Source organism: Phyllobates terribilis, unplaced genomic scaffold, assembly GCF_046119375.1.
Source record: "Phyllobates terribilis strain yellow unplaced genomic scaffold, ASM4611937v1 Scaffold_7__3_contigs__length_470593459, whole genome shotgun sequence".
Classification (NCBI taxonomy): Eukaryota; Metazoa; Chordata; class Amphibia; order Anura; family Dendrobatidae; genus Phyllobates; species Phyllobates terribilis.
In genome coordinates, this window is record NW_027362767.1 from 420178785 (window position 1) to 420200716 (window position 21932).

At 46.6% G+C, this 21932-nt stretch overlaps 1 protein-coding gene across 1 annotated transcript in view; it reads left to right on the top strand.

The window, feature by feature from the left end:
• LOC141155124 (uncharacterized) overlaps positions 1-21932 on the top strand; it is a 153984-nt gene that overhangs the window by 106767 nt on the left and 25285 nt on the right. The window contains exons 16-23 of the mRNA XM_073641796.1: positions 16740-16871; positions 16963-17091; positions 18199-18297; positions 18533-18619; positions 18898-18996; positions 19212-19298; positions 20917-21045; positions 21770-21850. Coding sequence (XP_073497897.1) covers positions 16740-16871; positions 16963-17091; positions 18199-18297; positions 18533-18619; positions 18898-18996; positions 19212-19298; positions 20917-21045; positions 21770-21850 — 843 coding nt within the window. The remainder of the gene's footprint in view (positions 1-16739; positions 16872-16962; positions 17092-18198; positions 18298-18532; positions 18620-18897; positions 18997-19211; positions 19299-20916; positions 21046-21769; positions 21851-21932) is intronic.

Sequence of the window (21932 nt, forward strand, 5' to 3'; positions counted from 1 at the left end):
TCTCAGTAATGATGAAAATTAATGTTAATACGCAGTTTGAGTGTACAGCGGGGTGGGGGGAGGGGCAGGGGATGGATCTCTGCAGGAACAATGAAGATCTCCATTTTTTTTTCTCTTTCCCGCATTTACAGTGGGGAGGTGCAATCTGTCAGCCTATCAGCAGCGCACACACGGAGCGAAGTGCTTTTTTTCACACAAGCAAGGGCATGTGTCATTGGCAGTGTATGTCACATGTCCTTGCCCTATAAGACCAAGCCATTTTCCCCGTCGCCACCATTTTCTCACTGCTGCAGCTGCGTGTTAGACGGCACCGCTGTTGCTGTGTGCGCTATACCTTGTTAATTTCAAGCCAATTTTCGCACAAATATACAGATAGCTTGGGAGTAGGGAATAGTTGTGATTGCAGTCCTTTTAAGGACTAGGTTACAGCATTTCCTACGACTTTTATCAGGGAGGTCTGTGCTCTTAAATAGATCGGTTGTGGGAGTAAAGACTAATTGTAATTGCAGTCCTTTTCAGGACTAGGTTACATGAGTTCCTATCAGTTTTTGCCAGGCAGGTCTGTGCCAGTGCTGTGCAAGTTTTTTTCACAGCATTTGGCTGAATCTAGCAAAGCTAATCCTTTTTGGCCTATTGCAGAGTGTGTTAGTCAGTGGAGTAGCCTATCTGTGTTGCAAGATATACCACCTGTGTATAGAATACCAATTTTTTTACTGCACCTAGTGAAGTAAAATCTTTTGGGCATAGCATCATTCTATTAGTCCATCTATACTGACCTCCATCAGGTTGCAAATTAAAACTAATTTTTATCTGCATCTACAGTACCTCTGAAAAAATATTTGGGCTTCTAGCAGTGTGTGGGACTTGTTGTATTAGTCCATCTATACTGACCTCCATCAGGTTGCAAACTGAATATATTTTTTTCTGCATCTACCTCTGAAAAAATATTTGGCCTTCTAGTAGTGTGTCGGACTTTCTCTATTAGTCCATCTATACTGACCTCCATCAGGTTGCAAATTAAAAATAATTTTTATCTGCATCTACAGTACCTCTGAAAAAAATATTTGGGCTTCTAGCTGTGTGCGGGACTTGTTGTATTAGTCCATCTATACTGACCTCCATCAGGTTGCAAACTGAATATATTTTTTTCTGCATCTACCTCTGAAAAAATATTTGGCCTTCTAGTAGTGTGTCGGACTTTCTCTATTAGTCCATCTATACTGACCTCCATCAGGTTGCAAATTAAAACTAATTTTTATCTGCATCTACAGTACCTCTGAAAAAATATTTGTGCTTCTAGCAGTGTGTGGGACTTGTTCTATTAGTCCATCTATACTGACCTCCATCAGGTTGCAAACTGAATATATTTTTTTCTGCATCTACCTCTGAAAAAATATTGGGCTTCTAGCTGTGTGTGGGTCTTGTTCTATTAATCCATCTATACTGACCTCCATCAGGTTGCAAACTGAATATATTTTTTTCTGCATCTACCTCTGAAAAAATATTTGGCCTTCTAGTAGTGTGTCGGACTTTCTCTATTAGTCCATCTATAAAGACCTCCATCAGGTTGCAAATTAAAACTAATTTTTATCTGCATCTACAGTACCTCTGAAAAAATATTTGGGCTTCTAGCAGTGTGTGGGACTTGTTCTATTAGTCCATCTATACTGACCTCCATCAGGTTGCAAACTGAATATATTTTTTTCTGCATCTACCTCTGAAAAAATATTGGGCTTCTAGCTGTGTGTGTGTCTTGTTCTATTAATCCATCTATACTGACCTCCATCAGGTTGCAAACTGAATATATTTTTTTCTGCATCTACCTCTGAAAAAATATTTGGCCTTCTAGTAGTGTGTCGGACTTTCTCTATTAGTCCATCTATACTGACCTCCATCAGGTTGCAAATTAAAACTAATTTTTATCTGCATCTACAGTACCTCTGAAAAAATATTTGGGCTTCTAGCAGTGTGTGGGACTTGTTCTATTAGTCCATCTATACTGACCTCCATCAGGTTGCAAACTGAATATAGTTTTTTCTGCATCTACCTCTGAAAAAATATTGGGCTTTTAGCTGTGTGTGGGTCTTGTTCTATTAATCCATCTATACTGACCTCCATCAGGTTGCAAACTGAATATATTTTTTTCTGCATCTACCTCTGAAAAAATATTTGGCCTTCTAGTAGTGTGTGGGACTTGTTCTATTAGTCCATCTATACTGACCTCCATCAGGTTGCAAATTCAAAATAATTTTTTTCTGCATCTAACCCAGCCAATAGTTTTGGCCTAATACCACAGTTTGGCCACTCAGCTCTGCTCGGTTACCATCCATTGTTTTTTTGTGCAAACAACTCCAGAGTTGTGAATTAGTTAACCACCAAAATGAGTGGAAAAAGGCCTGCTGCTGGTGGAAAGGGGAATAGGCGTATTGGGAAGGGGAAAAAAGGTTGTGTCCGTGGGGTAGGTGTTAAAGCAACAGTAACATCTGCAGAAGAAAGACCATCTTCCAGCCAAACTAAAATGTCTACTTCTTTTAGCGGACAATGTGATAAGATCCCTTTCTTACTGCCACGCCAATTGCTACAAATTCCAGATGAGGCACAAAAACAGCAGGTGCTTCAACGGATATCAAGTGCTCCTTTAAGTGGGCTCTCCTCCACATCAACTTCAACATCACAAATACTCCAGTCCTCAAAGGTGTCACCCAAATCGCACTTGCTTCCTCACAGCTCCCAAATCTCCAGCTGCCCGTCTGAGTATGAGGTAGAACAGATGGTTGAGTCTGCAGAGCTGTTTACTCATACTATAGCCTGGGAATCAGAGGTCGACTCCAGCGCTTCTGTGAATCCAGACGAGGAAATGATCTGCACTGATGCCCAGAATCTTTATGAGTCGGATCCAGGACCAGACGCAGAAGGTTCTGACCATAATGTAGACCCTCATTCCCAAACTGTAACTCCTGTTGGTGGAGACAATGAGGAAGACGATGATAAGACTCAAATACCTGATTGGAGCGACAACTTTAGTTTTTTGTCAGGGCAGGAACAGGTTGGCTCTGAGGACGACGGGTGTGATAACGCACAGGGTGATGATGATGAGGTCGGAGATCCCACTTACTGTCAACCCACAGTCAGCCAAGAGATGAGGTCAGCAGAGGAGGTGGAGGAAGATGCTAGTGACGACGAGGTCAGGTTGCGCCTTCCTGGACAGAGACGTAGTACTGGAAGCACGTCAACAACTGCATCCTCAAACACAACTCTGCCTCTCACCACAAGTCGTGGTGGCTCTTCAGGTCGCATGGGTGCTAAGCCTTGCATAGCCTGGGCATTTTTTCAGATCGATAAAGATGACCCAACTCGTGTTATCTGTAACATTTGTCAGCAAAAGCTAAGTAGAGGGCAAAAAATACATAGTTTGAGTACTTCATGCATGAACCGGCACATGGACATGAAGCATAAGTTGCAGTGGGAAGCTCAGTGTGCTACAATGCGGCCTAGCCGGCCGGGCCAACCACCGTCTGCCATATCTTGTGCATCCGCGGCCTCTTCATCCTCTGTGACTGGGGGGACAGCAGTCACACCTGTTTTGGGGCGCAGACCTGCCACCTCTTTACCCGCAACAGCCAGCGTGATTGGCAGGTCATCATTTTCTTTGGAGGTGGTAACACCAGCTGGTGTTGAGCGCTGTCCGACATCGATAGCACCATCTTTGGATGAAGGCAACCTAACATGTCCGCCTGCATCTTCCTCACAGACCGGCAGTTTGCCGGGGACACCCTTATCAACCCCGTCTAAGCACAATAGCCAGCCCTCGGTCCCTCAGATGTGGACAAGTAAAAGACCATTTCCTCCTAGCCATGAGAAAGCTAAGAGGTTGAATTTCACCATCTGCAAGCTCTTGGCTACAGAAATGCTGCCTTTCCGCCTGGTGGACACAGAGGATTTTCGAGACCTTATGTCCGTCGCAGTGCCCCAGTACCAGATGCCCAGTCGGCACTACTTCTCAAAGAAAGGTGTGCCTGCGCTCCACCAGCATGTCGCACACAACATCACCGCTTCTTTGAGAAACTCTGTGTGTGACAGGGTGCATTTCACCACAGACACTTGGACGAGTAGGCATGGACAGGGGCGTTACATGTCGCTGACTGGGCACTGGGTAACTATGGTGACAGCAGGACAAGGGGCTGCTGTCCAAGTCTTGCCGTCCCCACGAGTTGTGCGTCAATCCTCTTTATGTCAAAGTTCCTCCACTGCTTCTGCCTCCTCAACCTCCTCTCGGTCTTCCACCTGCACCCAAATCCTGTCTGGTCATGCCACAAGCTTTCTAACTGTGCAGAAGGGATCCTGCACACCTCCTTACTATGCTGGCAGTAGGGCTCAACGTCATCAGGCGGTTTTTACATTGAAATGTCTGGGAAATGTGAGTCACACAGCTGAGGAGTTGTGGTCAGCTCTGGAGAACCAATTTCATGAATGGTTGTCTCCACTGGACCTGAAACCAGGGAAGGCCGTGTGCGACAATGCTGCAAACCTGGGTGCGGCCCTTCGCCGGGGCAATGTCACCCACGTGCCTTGTATGGCTCACGTGTTGAACCTGGTTGTCCAGCAATTTTTAGCCCACTATCCCAGACTAGATGGCCTTCTGCAGAGGGCACGGTCGCTGTGTGCTCACTTCCGCCGTTCGCATCCCGCAGCTCAGCGACTTACATCTCTACAGAAGTCGTTGGGCCTGCCACTTCACCGGCTAAAATGCGATGTGCCTACCCGGTGGAATTCAACTCTGCACATGTTGCAGCGACTGTGGCAGCACCGACAAGCCCTGGTGCAATACGTTCTGACGTATAGCCTGGGCCAACGAGATTCAGAGGTGGGGCAAATCACGCTGGAGGAGTGGTCTCAGATCAGGGACCTATGCACCCTTCTGCACAGTTTTGAAATGGCGACGAAGATGTTTAGTGCTGACGATGCCATTATCAGCATGACTATTCCGGTGATTTACATGCTGGAGCACATGTTAAACAGAATTCGGAGTCAGGTGGTGGCACAAGAGGAGGTGGATGAAGTAGAGGAGGAGGAGTTGTATGCGGAAGGGCTAACATCTGCAAGGTCCAGAAGGTCGGCAGCACCAAGGCGGCAGGCATGTGAGGGTGGGGGAGATGGTTTTACCAGGGCGCATGGTAGCAGCCAAACTAGTGAGGAAGGTGCAGGAGCCCAGGAAGAAGTGGAGGACGAACTGATGGAAGACTCATCAGATGAGGGAGACCTTGATCACATTTCTGTTGTGCGAGGTTGGGGGGAGAGGACAGAGGAAGGAAGCATGATTGTTACCTCGCCACCAACACAACAGGGACTTGGTGCTCCTGGATGCGCAACACACATGAGTGCCTTCTTGCTGCACTACCTGCAACATGACCCTCGAATTGTGAGAATTAGAAATAATCCTGACTACTGGGTTGCCACACTGTTAGATCCCCGGTACAAAAGTAAATTTGCAGAAATTATTCCTGCCATAGAAAGGGATGCACGCATGCAGGAGTATCAGCAGAGACTGTTGCAGAATCTTACATGTGCTTTTCCACAAAATACCAGTGGTGCACGTAGTGAATCTCACAGTTCCAACTTGCCAACCGTGGGACCGTCAAGTGTTCAGCACTCAAACCGTAACAGAACCACAGTATCTGCTGGTAACATCAATTTTGCGGAATCATTTCACCACTTTTTTAGCCCATCCTTTGCAAGGCCACAGGAGACAAGAAGTCTGACACATAGTCAACGACTAGAGACGATGGTACAGGAGTATCTCCAAGTAAACATTGAAGCCACGACTGTGTCACTGGACCCTTGCTCTTTTTGGGCTTCCAATCTGGATAAATGGCCGGAGCTAGCCACTTACGCCTTGGAGATCTTGTCATGCCCCGCAGCCAGCGTTCTGTCTGAACGTGTGTTCAGCGCTGCTGGTGGTGTGCTGACAGATAAGCGCACGCGGCTCTCCACTGATAATGTAGACAGACTCACGTTCATAAAGATGAACAAATCATGGATCCGAAACGACTTTTCTACCCCTGTGTCATCCTGGGGAGAGTAAAAGCTTGATGATTGGTTAAAATCACCCTACCAAACGTTTTAAGCTTTCAAATTACTAATCATGTTTATCTGTATCTTGACTGGAAAATAATTTGGGCTTTGTAGCAGTGTGCAGCACTGATCCTATTAGGCTATCTATAATAAGCTCCACCAGATTTAAAATTAAAAATAATTTTTAGCTGCATCTAGCCCGGAAAATAATTTTGGGGCTCCGAGATGCGCAAGACACATAAGTGCCTTCTTGCTGCACTACCTGCAGCATGACCCTCATATTGTCAGAATTCGAAGTAATCATGACTACTGGGTTGCCACACTCTTAGATCCCCCAAACTTTTCGATCAACCTTTTCATTTTAATAAAGACCAAAAAAATGGTCATTTTTGAAATTATAATCATTAGCAGGTTGTTAGAAACTGAAATCAAACAGTTTTCAACTCAAAACTTTATTCTAGGTGATGTTACATTTTCACATAGGACCCCTTGTTCGAAAGGAGCTTCTGAACTCTCTCGTCCATTGAATTTGTCAGGTTTTGGATGGTTTCTGCTTCAATTGTTTTGCATGAGGACAGAATACCCTCCCAGAGCTGTTGCTTAGATGTGAACTGCCTCCCGCCATCATAGACACTCCTTTTAATGATGCTCCAAAGGTTCGGAATGGGGTAGAGGTCAGGGGAGCATGGGGGTCACACCATAAGTTTGTCCCCTTTTATGCCCATATCAGCCAGAGATGCAGATGTTTTATGTGCAGCATGAGATGGTGCATTATCATGCAGAAAAATGATCTTGCTGTGAAATACACGGTTCTTCTTCTTGAACCATGGCAGGAAGTGCTGTTTGAGAAAATCCACATACATTATGGAGTTCATCTTTAGCGCCTTCAGGGATCCTAAAGGGGCCGACAATCTCTCTCCCCATGATTCCAGCCCAAAACATTACTCCACCTCCTCCTTGTTGGCGCTGTAGCCGTGTTTGCGTGGGGTGTCCATCAACCAGCCATCCTCCACTCCATCCATCTGGACCATCGAGCGCTGCACGGCACTCATCCGTGAACAAAACAGTTTTGAAATCAGTCTTCATGTAATGTTTGGCCCACTGGAGCCGTTTCTGCTTGTGTGAAGTGGATAGAGGAGGTCGACAGGATGGCGTATACACAGCTGCAAACCTCTGAAGGACCCTGCATCTTGTTGTTCGGGGGACGTTGGAGGCACAAGAAGCTTCAAAAACTTGTCTGCTGCTATGACAAGGCTTTTTTGCCGCTGCTCTTTCAACCTGACGTAATTGCCTGTAGGAAAGAGTCTTCAATTTGCCCTTATCAGCACGCACACGTGTGTACTGTGAATCAGCTACATACTTCTTGATTGCCAAGACACTTCATCCTGATCATCGCACAATGTTGATTGTAGTTGACGCACCCCCTGGGCCATATTCTTTAGGGGAATACCCGGAGCCGGATCAGATGGGGGTTGTAGTCTCCGAGTGGCTGTGACCCGGTCCGTGCCCAGGGTGTCAAGCTCAGAGTATGTGGCAGTCCTACAGATGTTACAAAGTTCTTTATGTCGACTACGCCACCCGTTGGATTGCGGTCACTACGGCCGCCGCTGCAGCAGGGTCCGCTGAGGCTGATGGTGTTGGTGCAGCTTTAGATAGTATAACCCCCAACGGGAGGGGTATGGCCTCAGGGGGTCAGGTGCAGAGGATGGGGGTTGTGGTGGTGCAGCGTAGATGATAATTAAATACAGAGTCGGGTTGTGCAGTTCAGGGTGTTTACTTACTGCAGATATTCCGGTCACTCCGGCCTTGAGTGACCACCCGAGCCGTGCTGCGTCCACCAGGTCCTGGATTCAGCCAACCCCCAAGCAAGTCCGGAGCATGTCCCTGAGCCCTCCTTCTTGTCCTTTCTTCTGGCCGTCCCCACCAGGGATCCACCTAGGTCCAGCTCCCTCGGGCCTTCTGTTGGGAGACCCTTGGCCTTGGGTTCCCTGACCCTACACGTGGTCTGCCTTCAGGGTGGATGTGGTGGGTGGCCGTGGCAGATCCTGCCCACGGCCTCCGGTCTCTGGCTGAGGTATGCTTTAGCCCCCACCAGTTTGGGATCCGGTACCCTGTTGCCAACTCTTCACCCTAGGGTTGTACTTGGGTTCTCAGAGTTCCTTCTGTCTCCCCCTCTGGGTCTTTCTTTCTCTCCTCTCTCTCTCTTGGGCTGGGGCTGCTCTGCTCTTCTGCTCTCTTCCTCTGACTTCTCTGCAAAGACTGGCTTCTCTCAGACTGACTGACCTCTCACAGACTGACCCTGATCTTAGATGGTGCCCACCTTAAATACTCCCTCTATGTGTGAGCTCAGGTGACCAGCACCCAATGAGCTCCTAGCTTTACCCAGGCTGCTCCCCCTATCTGCCCCTACACTACTGGGATATTCCACCCCCCTCCCACTCCAGCCAGGAACAGACTCTGTCGTACCTGCACATTTCTAAGTGGGAGTACCGTTGGTCTGTTCCTCGGAAATGGGATGTGTGTAGTGCATGCAGCTAACTGAGCTCAGTTCCACACTCCATCCTTACCCGGGAGTGGAATACCACACCTCTGGGTTGAGGTGCAATACCCCTGTAGCAGCCGAATCCTCAGGGTGCTACATTCCCCCCTGGTAAATCACAGCACGTCCTCGGGCTGTAAGATATAAAAACACCAAAACATACAATTTTTGCATAAACAACATAATAAAAACATATAAAACAACATTTATTAGCAGCATCATAAAACTTTTCATATAAAACTTTCTCGTAGTCGTTTCTTGCTTCTAGCTCCTCCTCCGGACACTGTGCAATGTGTGCCCGGGAAAAGTGCAACAGTTTCTCTAGAAAAATGGTTTTCCTATAAAACCGGTAGGGGGCGCTTTAGGAAGCGCAACTATATACAAGGGGATATGGCCGCTCTCAGTCCTCGGCCAGGTATAAAGAAGGAACGACCGCTCTCAGTCCTCGGTCAGTGGGATTAAGGGAAATACGGGTAACAGTTCAATTCGCTGGTCCCACCGGGGACTATAATAGCAACAGTTCACTGTGCCCCAACGGGCAACTATATACAACTTCTACTCCGCTGTACTCAACGACGACGTCCTCCTGCTCTTTCTTTGTGATTAACTTTAGCTTCAGACCCGTCCGGGTCCTCTTGCTCCTCCTCACACCGCAGCTCCTCCTCCGTCAGGCGATGCACATTGAGGGCGTAGGGTCCTTTGGCACACTTGTGCCGGGTGAAGGTGACCTCGTCCCCTATATAAAGGTCACGACCTCTGTGTCCCTCCGGTAGGTGGGACTCAACGTCTCTTCTTGTCACGAAGACGTCGCCTGGGGTGCGGTGATCTCGGATGAAGCCCCACCCGTGCTGCATATTAAACTTGATCACAGTCCCGGTGGAAGGGGGACCATGAGCTGCACGGGGACTCCTCCTGGCCCGACTCTTCTGCTCCGCGCTCTTTATTTGGGCTTGTTGTTCCCGGACCCGCCTCTCTCTCCGCTCCCTCTCGAAGACCTCGAGCTGTTGCCGGCAGCACTCTGCACGCTCCGCTGCAGCTGCCCGGGTCTCCTGAGTGAACCCCATGAGATCTTCTCCGGTGGGGTCCCACTCAAACTGTGCCTCCTCTAGCGGGGGCGAGGTCCTTTTTACGGGCTTCGGAGCCGGGATCAGGGGCTCACACATGGGCCTTGCCCTCTTTTGGAGCTCTTGTTCGTAGTACTCCCTGGGCCAGACAAAGGGCTGCCCGTCCGGCCATGTGTGTTGGGCGAACAGATCTTCTCCCAGATGCGGCACTCTTGGTTTTATGGGCGCGGTGGTGGTGGCGCCCGGGTTGACCAGGCCTTGCGGCCAGGCCTGGGGCACCTGGAAAGTGAAGGGCACCGTAAGGACGGCGGCGCCCTGGGCTACTTGGCCCTGCGACCAGGCCGGTGGCTCCGCGGAGGTAGGGGGCGCTGTTGGTATTGCGGCGCCCGGGGGTACTAGGCCTTGCGACCAGGCTGGTGGTACTTCCTGCTTGGTCACGCTCGGGGTCGAGGCGTGTGACGTCACAGGGGTCGCGGCTGCGGCTTCCGGTTGAGGCCTAGTCTGTGGCGGTGACGTTGCGGTTACGGGCACGGCAGGGGGTACTTCGGGCTCTGCGACGGGGAGCTGGGGCAGGTACGCGGTTTCCCGGTTTGGGGTAGAGACGTCCCCTTTACCTGCCTCCTTTCGTTCGGCTCCCTTCTCGGCGCCGTCTCCGGCCTTCAGTCCTCCTGTGCCATCCTCAGAGGCGGTCTGTCTCCTCGTCTCGGGTGGCGTGCTCCGCTGACGAGTCTCGGTCCGCTGGGCCATCTCACGGCTCCATTCTGCTAACGTCTCTCGCTGCACCCGGGCCATCCTCCGTGCGAGGCCCTCCAGCGCAGTCTGTGCACACTCCCGATCTCGGGGGAGCTGTGCCAAGACCTCCACTAAGCCTAGTGGGGTTGTTGCTTCTAGCAGGCTCCTGACCAACGGGTCGGTGCTGCTCTGCTCTCCTTCCGTTGTCTCCAGCAGGTCTTCTGGAGTGGCGACCGACAACAGGCTCCTGACCACTGGGTCGGTGCTGCCTGGAGTGGCGGCCCGCATCAGGCTCCTGACCACTGGGTCGGTGCTGCCTGGCTCTCCCTCCATCTCCGGGTAGGCTCTTTCTGGACTCTGCTCCAGGCTTCTTGTCTCCGGGTGCGCTCTCTCCAGATTGCTCCAGGCGACACCCATCTTTGCTCTCTTGTTCTCAGTCCTCCCACTTCGAGGGCGGTCCCGGGGCCACTTGGTGATTATCAGCTCCAGGGGCAGTTCTTTCACGCTGACAGACACCTCTAGCATCACAGTCTCTGTTGGTGGGGGCGGTTTCCACTTTTGGCGCCATTTTCGGTCCTGGCCCACGATGGGAGGTGGCCTCTTGCCACCCTCTGGCACGCCCATAATGGCGTCCGCTCTTCCAAGGCGGGAAACCTTTGGAAATGCGGGAATCGTCTCCCAGTGGCGGGAAACTCTGCAGATGGCGGGAAAAAGCTGTTAATGGCGGACAACCGGCGGGAATCGATCTGTGACGGAGTCCGATGGCGGGGACCCTCCGGAACCGGCAGGAGACTTCTTTTTGAGGTAACGGTGAACTTTTCTTCAGGCACGCAGTACCCGGTTGTTGTGGGCACGTAATCCTGCCGACTACGCCAAAGTTGACGCACCCCCTGGGCCATATTCTTTAGGGGAATACCCGGAGCCAGATGAGATGGGGGTTGTAGTCTCCGAGTGGCTGTGACCCGGTCCATGCCCAGGGTGTCAAGCTCAGAGTATGTGGCAGTCCTACAGATGTTACAAAGTTCTTTATGTCGACTACGCCACCCGTTGGATTGCGGTCACTACGGCCGCCGCTGCAGCAGGGTCCGCTGAGGCTGATGGTGTTGGTGCAGCTTTAGATAGTATAACCCCCAACGGGAGGGGTATGGCATCAGGGGGTCAGGTGCAGAGGATGGGGGTTGTGGTGGTGCAGCGTAGATGATAATTAAAGACAGAGTCGGGTTGTGCAGTTCAGGGTGTTTACTTACTGCAGATATTCCGGTCACTCCGGCCTTGAGTGACCACCCGAGCCGTGCTGCGTCCACCAGGTCCTGGATTCAGCCAACCCCCAAGCAAGTCCGGAGCGTGTCCCTGAGCTCTCCTTCTTGTCCTTTCTTCTGGCCGTCCCCACCAGGGATCCACCTAGGTCCAGCTCCCTCGGGCCTTCTGTTGGGAGACCCTTGGCCTTGGGTTCCCTGACCCTACACGTGGTCTGCCTTCAGGGTGGATGTGGTGGGTGGCCGTGGCAGATCCTGCCCACGGCCTCCCGTCTCTGGCTGAGGTATGCTTTAGCCCCCACCAGTTTGGGATCCGGTACCCTGTTGCCAACTCTTCACCCTAGGGTTGTACTTGGGTTCTCAGAGTTCCTTCTGTCTCCCCCTCTGGGTCTTTCTTTCTCTCCTCTCTCTCTCTTGGGCTGGGGCTGCTCTGCTCTTCTGCTCTCTTCCTCTGACTTCTCTGCAAAGACTGGCTTCTCTCAGACTGACTGACCTCTCACAGACTGACCCTGATCTTAGATGGTGCCCACCTTAAATACTCCCTCTATGTGTGAGCTCAGGTGACCAGCACCCAATGAGCTCCTAGCTTTACCCAGGCTGCTCCCCCTATCTGCCCCTACACTACTGGGATATTCCACCCCCCTCCCACTCCAGCCAGGAACAGACTCTGTCGTACCTGCACATTTCTAAGTGGGAGTACCGTTGGTCTGTTCCTCGGAAATGGGATGTGTGTAGTGCATGCAGCTAACTGAGCTCAGTTCCACACTCCATCCTTACCCGGGAGTGGAATACCACACCTCTGGGTTGAGGTGCAATACCCCTGTAGCAGCCGAATCCTCAGGGTGCTACATAGTCATGCCTTGACCTAAACACTCCACAATTTGTTGCTTCTCAGCAGCCGACACATCCTTTTTCTTTCCCATTTTGGCAGAAAATGTAGGCTGCTTAATAATGTGAGAGAGCCTTCTTAAGTAGTCTTGCCTTTCATTGGACACACCTGCCAAACTAATTAGCACAGGTGTCTGCAATTGCTTACAGTGATATAAAGAGCCCTGACACACATCACCATCAATGAGTTTAACTGACAAACAAACAAATTCTTCCCTTATCACTCCTAAACACTTTTTGCATAATAATTTGGAACGCGGTGTACATGTGCTTTTCCACAAAACACCAGCGGTTCACGTAGTGAATCTTACAGTTCTAACTTGCCAACCGTGGTCTGTATGGAATTGTTCAATAAAGGGCCCAAAATTAAGATAACATAGATGGGAGAGGTCTCTATGAATAGGAATTCCTAAGTATTTGATACCCTGTGAGGGCCAGGCAAAGGGAAAGTTGGACTGGATGGAATCCTATATGGATTTGGGGAGGGAGACATCGAGGGCCTCAGACTTCGCTGCATTGATTTTAAAATTTTACCATGTAACAAAGTGATCTATTTCAGCCATAACAGCATGGATGGATATATGTGATTGAGTGATATATACTAGGACATCATCAGCAAATAGAGAGCACTTGTACTCGGTGCCTCCCACCTCAATCCACCTAATATTGGGGTTATGGCGAATTGATGAGAGCAGGTGCTCCGTCACTAGGATGTATAAGAGAGGGGACAGAGGACATCCCTGCCTTGTCCCATTGGTGATTGTGAAAGGTGATGAAAATGTTCTGACGCACCCCCTGGGCCTTGGGACACCCGGAGCCGGACCCTTTTTGGTGGATGCTGGTGGTTGTAGTCTTCGTGGCGGCGACCCGGTTCCGTGGCTCAGGGCGGTCAAACCAGTGGCGGAACTATTTATGTGGTTTTGATGTTTAAATGTCCGACTACGCCACCCGTGGATTGCGGTCAGAGTGAACCGCCGCTACAGGGCAGACCGCTGAGGCTGGTGTTGTGGGTGCAGCAGAGCGTAGCATAACTCCCCACGGGAGGAGTATAGCCTCAGGGCAGTGTATGCGGAGGATGGGGGTGATGGTGCAGGGCAGCAGCAGTAACGACACGGAGTCAGTGATGCAGTCCAGGGCCTTTACTCACAGTTCTTATTATCCAGACCACGTCTGCAGGTAACGGCTGCCCACGTCGTACTGTGCTCACCAGGTGAGGGGCTCAGACAACTCCCAGATAACTTTGGAGCACTTCACAGGACCCCCTTTGTGTGTCCTTTGTCTGGCCTTTCTTACCAACACTTCTGTCCGGCTGCCTCGGGCCTCCTCTTGGTAAACTTGGCGCCAGTTTCCCTGACCCTATGTGGTGCCTTCCTAGCGGGTGTAGCGAGGGGCTGCGCCACATAAAATGTCAGAGCCTCCGGTTTCTAGCTGAGGGTCGTTTCCTGCCTCCACTAGTTCGGGGACCGGTCTCCCCCTTTGGCCTGACCCCTCCACGCAGGTGGATTCGGGCGTGCGGTGGCGACTCGCCCGTCCGCACCCCTGGGATCCCTTCATTCCTCGTTCCTGGAGCCTTCTCCGCTCCTCTTCCTTCCTTCTCCCTCTTCCAGGCCTGGGCCTCTGTTACTAGGCCCGCCTCTGGAGCAGAGCTCATGCAGAGCCCCTGCTCCCTGCCACTTCTGCTCAGACTTCTCTGCACTGAACTAAGATGGTGCCCACCTTTTATACTCCCTTCTCAATGCACCCAGGAACTGCTTCCTCCCTGCTCCTGCACTACAGGGTTCCCCTTCCTCAGTGTTCCCTCCCCCCACTCCAGTCAGGGACAGGGACTGTCGTGCCCATCTCAGGGGCATATTGGTCGCCCTGCCCCACGGCAATGTGGTGTAATGCATGCAGGTGTCGGGTCCTGATCCACACTCCATCCTTACCTGAGAGTGAGATATCACACCTCTGGGTGAGGTGCAATACGTCTGTAGCAACCGAGCCCTCAGGGTGCTACAGTTCCATGTATCTTCAGCCTAGGTGACGTATTGCGATACAGGGCCGTGATTTTGGCTATAAAAGGGTCCCCTAGACCCCTACCCCAAGCTTTTTAAGAGACTCATATATGGCGTGCCAGAAGACTCTATGGAATGCTTTCTCAGCATCCAACGAGAGTATCTAATTACAAATTTTTAACTGCATCTAGCCCAGGAAATACTTTGTGCCTAGTAGCAGTGTCTGCTAGTCAGCGGATTATCCCGGCTGTTAAGCAAGCTACACCACCTGTAGTTTAGACACTTAATTTTTTCAAAGGAAATGCTTCGGGACCATGGGATACTCAGTGAAGAGCATCAGGAGGCACCCCAAGGCATAGGGGCTGGGACTGGCAGTAGGATGCCTTGCGGTGGACAGCCGAGCTCGATCCTTATAAAAGCTTTTTAACTGCAGCAGCTTTAGTGGACGCTACTGGAGCTGGAATTACGCGGCTGCTGGCATGAGACTTGCCCTCCAATAGATCCTTGTAAATGGATTTAAAGTGTATTCATTCAAATTAGAGAGACAATTTAAATTAAAAAGCTTAGAGCTGCCTCCACCACAGGGGGGCTCGCTCGACCCACCAGCGGACAGGCACCAGTATTGGGAGAGGGGGGCTGGCTATCAGGGTTCACCGCGGCTCTGGCACAAACCCGGCGACACGGAGGTGGCACGGGCAGGAGCGGACTGGCCGTGTCGGCTTCTCACTTTTTGGATTTTAGAAGGGCATGACATGCCTATATCTGTGTCTCCCCCTCCTTTTACTCCTCCACCTCTTTTATTTTCGCATGACTATATGTACTTGTCACTTTTCCATGTGTTAGTTGTGTCTTCTGAGCAGTTTGTCAGCTTTTGGACACCTTTGAAGGTGTTTTCTATGTGTTTCTATGTGTTTTTGTTTGCCTGCCATTGGTTTTAACGGTGTTCGAAGGTGTTCGACGAACAGTTCGACGAACAGTTCGGCGAACACACGGGTGTTCGACGAACTGAACCGAACTCGAACACTACGGGGGTGGCTCAACACTAGTTACCCGTGCCATTAGCTGCAACACAACCACAAAGCATGATTGATCCACCCCCATGCTTAATGGTTGGCGAGATTTTCTGTTCCTGAAATTCTGTGCCCTTTTTACTCCACACATACCTTTGACCATTGTGTCCAAAAATTTCTATTTTAACCTCATCGGTCCACAGGACTTGTTTGCACAATGCATCAGGTTTGTTTAGATCTTCTTTAACATACTTCTAAGGCTGGATTTTATGGTGAGGACGCAGGAGAGGTTTTCTTCTGATAATATTTCCATGAAGGCCATATTTGTGCAGGTGTCTCTGAACAGTAGAACAATGTACCACAACTCCAGAGTCTGCTAAATATTTCTGAAGGTCTTTTGCATTCAAATAGGCATTCTAATCTGCACTATATATAATTTTGTGAATATTGCCTTACTTAGTCATATATTGATATATGAAAATTCATGGTATGCTTCTCAGTTTATGTGATCACATGGTGAACCTAGGAATCTCATGGCGTTATGCTCCCATTAGAGGGTCATTATTTCAGTCAATAGAATTGCCTGTATGATGCAATTATATGGACTGTTCTGGATAAGTTTCCCACTGGGAGGAATTAAGGCTCGTATCAAGGATAATGATTATGATTGCACGGTGCTGTCATAAAGAGAAATGTAGGAGATCATAATTCAGTTACCCTGACTTTATACTTATATTTTATTCATTTATTTAGGAGAATATATAGAGAAGGATAATTTATTTAGTCCAGCAGCGGGCTGAGATGATACTGTCTGTAGCTTTTCATGTAATGCTGAACTGATGAATAATGGGATGTATAGCAGTGCGTAAAGGAATAATATACTGGATGTAAGCCAGTAATAAAGTTAGAGTCTGAAAGGAAGAAAACAAGTGAATGAAATCCATGGAAATAAGATGAGTGAATATAAGAGAAATGTGACAGATAAAAGAAATTGGAAGTGCCTCTTTAACAGCTTACTTAAGACAGATGTATCGTTAAAAGGGTTAAGAGGGAGACATTACCATTCATTAGGTTATTAATGGCATCCTGTTTAGGGTTTTGGTAGAATGTTACTATGTATATATTCAGATCTAGAGGTGGATACACCTGTGTGAATTAATTATTTAATTTTCTATTTTTTACAGCTACAACTACAATTCCTGCAAACCCCACATCTGTGACAACTAAGCCCCCTTACACCGAATTTTGCTTCTGCCCTTGCACCGCTTATAATTTGGGATATTGCCTCCGTCCTTTCTACTGTGCTCCATGTCCATGTATGTACTTTGCTTTAGTTCGTTAGAACCATAATACACAAGATTAAAGTCAACCCTAATAATATATAAACATTCATTTTTTGTTTTTCAGTCACAACCATAAAACCCACCACAACCACCATAATAACAAAGCCCACCAAACCTGTTAAATGTCTATGCACCTGCCTAGGTCACTTCAAAAATTACTGTGTCCGGCCGTCCTCCTGTTCTCCATGTACAAGTAAGAAATCTTCTTATCCTACTTGATTTTCTTTGATTATTTACTTCCTTTATAATGATGACTGATCACTAGAGCTGCCAGGGTGGAAATTACTTCTTATCTTTTTCCACACATAGCCACAAATCATCAAGACTAAGGTATTGTATTCCAGTCTTGATAAAGAGTGTGCTGGAGTAAGATGCACTAAATTCAATTAAGGTGTGTGTCTCTTTATCAGTTTGGTGCATCTTTCAGCTGCTGTGGAAGGGATTAAAGCTCATATCAAGGATAATGATGATGACTGCACAGTGCTGTCACACAATTAAGTATAAAAGCAATTTCAAGTAATGCTAAACCGATGCATTATGGGATTTATACCACACTAATACTGCGGCCTGTTGCCACGTTTCCTTCTGTATGTGTACACATGTATACAGTATTTCTTCTTGCGTTCTTTTTTTAAAGGTTTGAATAATTGGGGTTGAAAAAATTGTCAAAAGTGAATTATAGCATTATACAGATTGTACGGTGAAGGAAAAGTGTTTATGGCTTTGGACAATGTAGGATAAAAAAAGACATAATGTGGCTAAGAATGCGTGAGCCACTAGTGGCATCAAAAGCATCACCACTACCACTGACTGCAGCTGCTGTCAAGGCAATGATTCTATTAAAAGAAAGGTTACAGTAGTCCTCCTTTGTGTCTAGTAAGAGTATTGGTGGAAAAGAGGTGGACAGCATTATGGAATTTAAAACACATCTCTAGTCTCAGTCTCAGCAGGATAATGTTATCTCTGACAGTGACACCATCAGATTGATTTTGTTGATTTTTCAGAACAATTTGCTTGATCGCAAATGCCTGAGAGGGATAATTTTTGAAACATTTTTATTTAAAAAAAACACGAATAGTCTGTTGTGCACTGTGCTATTAAATGAGCTGTCGGATACTACCGAGTTACCATCTATATCTTTGATGAGATCACTTTAACATTACTAAGTTTGTGTTAAAGATTGTCTTGCTTTATGTTACTGACCACATAACACATGCTATGAGCTAACTGACCGCCATTACATTCTCCTCTTTATTAGGAATAATTTATCTTTTTTATTTTTTGTTTTGTTTTGTTCCAGGGCCAGGTAGTACTACTACACAATATCCACCAACTACAGCCATGCAACTTATTACTACAAAACGCCCAACAACTTCTACCATGCCATCTACTACTAAAGGTATCTTACTTAATTTATTAAACTTCCCATAGGGTATTGGATCTTCAGCCTTGCTATTTGGCATTTTTCCACTTGAAGAGTCTCTCCAACAAAATAAATTTTGGAATCAATCTAATGCAAGTGAATCTATCAGCCTGCTTTTCTATTCGCCTCCTTCCTTGGCCAAGTTGGCTGATCATATCCATCCTGTATAAAGAATGATGATGTTGATAATATTCATGTCTTCTGAACATAGGAAAGGACTGCTGGTGCCTTCCTCAACTCTGCACCCCAGAAATGTACTACAGTTATCTCTGTGCCCTTATGCAATGTGAATGTCCAGGTAAGTAAGATTTATTTCAATATTATTTAACTGTGATCACTATAAGGCCGAATTGAAAGAATTTACATGTAATATTAAATTTAACTAGGTGCAATTATCTTTTCTGATTCAGATATAATGTTGTCATTGCACCAAAGGTTGACTTGCTCTGTGTTAGACATGTCACTGTCCACATCACATACTGTATGTCATGTGCCCATTGACCACTATTACATTGTTTTCTTTCTTAGGCATAATTTTAATGTTTTTTTTTATTTTCTGCTTTTTTTTTGTTCCAGGGCCAGTCAGTACTACTACACATCCTCCAACTACTAACAACATGCTATCTACTACCACACAACCCCCAACATCTACCACCATGCCATCTACTCCTAAAGGTATCTTACTTCATTTATTAAACTTACCATAAGGTATTGGTTCTTCAGCCTTGCTATCTGGCGTTTTTCCAAATTAATTTTGGAGTCAATCTAATGCAACTGAAACAAACAGCTTGTTTTTCATATTCGCCCCCTTTCTTGGTCGAGTTAGCTGATCTTGTCCACCCTGTATAAAGAATGATGATGATGATAATAATCATGTCTTCTGAATATAGGAAAGGATTGCTGGTGCCTTCCTCAACCCTGCAGCCCAGATATGTACTACAGTCCTCTATGTCGTCTTATACCGTGTGAATGTCCACGTAAGTAAGATTTACCTCAATATTATTTAACCCTGTGATCTTTTTAAGCCAGAATTTTACTATGTATGTGATATATTGAATCGATGTAGGTGCAATTATCTGCTCTGATTCAGTTCTGAACTTATTGTTCTACAGTACTGTGCAAAATTATAGGAAGGTATGAAAAACAATGCTGGAAAGTGAGAACGCTTCAAAAATAAAAGTGTAATTGGTTAAGTTATCAATTACCAGAATATAAAGTGAATGAGCAAAAGAGAAATATATACAGTGTCCATTTTAGGACATGATCAGGTATCAAAGTCAAACATCAGAATGATGTCAGTTTGAGGCTAAATAACCTGTCTGAGAATTGATTTTGATAAGTGACTTTGACAAGTGATTTTGATATTTCACTTTGATATGTGACTTTGTTAAGTGACTTTTGTAACTGTAATTATGATAATAATAAATAAGTCACTGTTCGCTGATGGGACTTGAACCCAAAACTCTGTGTCTAGAAGCCAGTGCACTAACCACTGAGCTATAAACTCAGTTTAAGAAATCTAGGCATTCTATTTAGTTATGTGATTTTCAGTGCAAACCTGTCTGAAACTCAATGGGACTTTCAGAAATACCTCCTCCAAGCCAAATTCAAATGATGTGTGATTTTGATATGTGAGTTTCTTCAAACATCAGAATCAGAATCACAATGACTTTTAGTCACCCTGAGTATTTTCATGGTTGATCTCATAACACAAGAAAAGCTACTAGTTAGTGATGAGCGTGCATGCTCGTTACTTGAGATTTAAGAGCATGCTCGGGTGTTTTTCGAGTATCTTCAGGGTTATATGTTTGAGTCACTCTGTGCGCATGATTTGCGACTGTTTGACAGCTTTTATACATGTGAGGAATGCCTATTTCTTAGGCATTCCTCACATGTATTAAAACTTCCAAACAGTCGCAAAACATGCACACAGAGTGACTCAAATATAACACCCGAGCACACTGAAGATACTCAGCAAGCACCCGAGCATGCTCGCCGAAAAGGTTAACAGAACATACTTGCTCATCACTACTACTAGTCACTGTCACTTGGCCCTATGGCTGAATGGTAAGGTTTCAGGTTCACAGACTGGAGCTTTCAAGTTCAAATCTTCAGAGCAGAAGAATTTTTTTTGTTGTAAATGATGCTGTAAAAGTCACTTATGAAAGTTACTTATCAACGTCACTTATCAAAGTCAGATGTCAAAGATATGTGAATTTGATATGTGACCTTCATATGTGACCTTCTTTGACTTCCAATTTGGTCCACCATGGTAGCAGGTCTTCACTTCTCATTTTATTCTAGGCTCCTCTTGTGCTTACTAGGCTTCACACTCTAAAATGACATGTATCATGCCTAGAGGCACATGAGCTGAGGATGCCAAGGCAGAAGTGAAGTCTGAAGTCCATGGAGAACTGGCTGGAAGCCAGAAACAGGCAGAGCAAATTGAATTGCTCATTTCTAGTGAAGACTATCTACATTTGCTAAATACAATCCATTATTCTCTATAATCAAAATGGGGAGTGGCTGACAATTGTATTTTCATTGGGTGTTACTAACTAGTGTCTATTTCATGAACACTAATTTCTTTTTCAGCTACGACCATAAAACCAACGACCACTTCCATAACCACAAAGCCCACCAAACCTTTTCCATGTCTATGTACCTGCCTTGGTCAGTTACTTAAATATTGTGCCCGGCCATCCTCCTGTCCTCCATGTACAAGTGAGAAATCTTATTTACTTTACTTCTTAATATTATTGACTTCGGAGACTCTTTAATGCCCTTCAAATATTTTTATAAAACAGTATATTAGTCACATTCATTTTCTACTTCTTTTTGGTTAATATTCAATTATTTTTTCTCAGGATTTCTAAATATTAATTTAACAATTTTTATGTGCTACAATAAACCCTGAGGCCAAGGTCAGACTTCTCCCCAAAGTGCCAGAAGTTGTTGCAAAGGGTTTTGGATTTGGAACAGTAATGTGCCCTAAACACCCTACAGAAGATATCTCCAGGCTTTTTTTAGTGTCAAAATTTTAGTGTCAATTATTTTGGTTTATGGATGATATATTCTGAAGGTGTTTTGAATGATAACTTGTATATGAAGAAATTAAAGTGGACATTCACATGTTCTGTCTAAATGGTGGATGAGTCCTCTGAATAATTTCTGTAGGTTAGGATCAAAGTAAATATTTCAGAGCTTAAATATTTTTTTAGATTACGGAGAAGAGGAAACTCCTTAAAGTTAGTTGTGGTGCTTTGTGAGTGGTACTTGTATTTTGAGTGCAGTCATGGAAGGAATCTTCTAAGAAACTTCTGGGATATCAAAAACATGAAAATGAAGAGGCTTCCTCCAGATTAATCCCGTGACCAATTTGCTTCTGATCTTGTTGACCCACACTTAGCTTGAATTGTTAAATTTGATCACATTTTATCTCTATCAGCCCTGCAGCCATCAACTTCTTCCACAACTTTATTCACAAGAACCAATGGGTTATTCATGAACTCTACCACATCGACAGCTAGTGAGTACAGTATGACAGTCCTTTGAAGAATTTTCATTCCCCTTTTATTGTTTCTATTTGACCTCTTCTTCAATCTAAATGA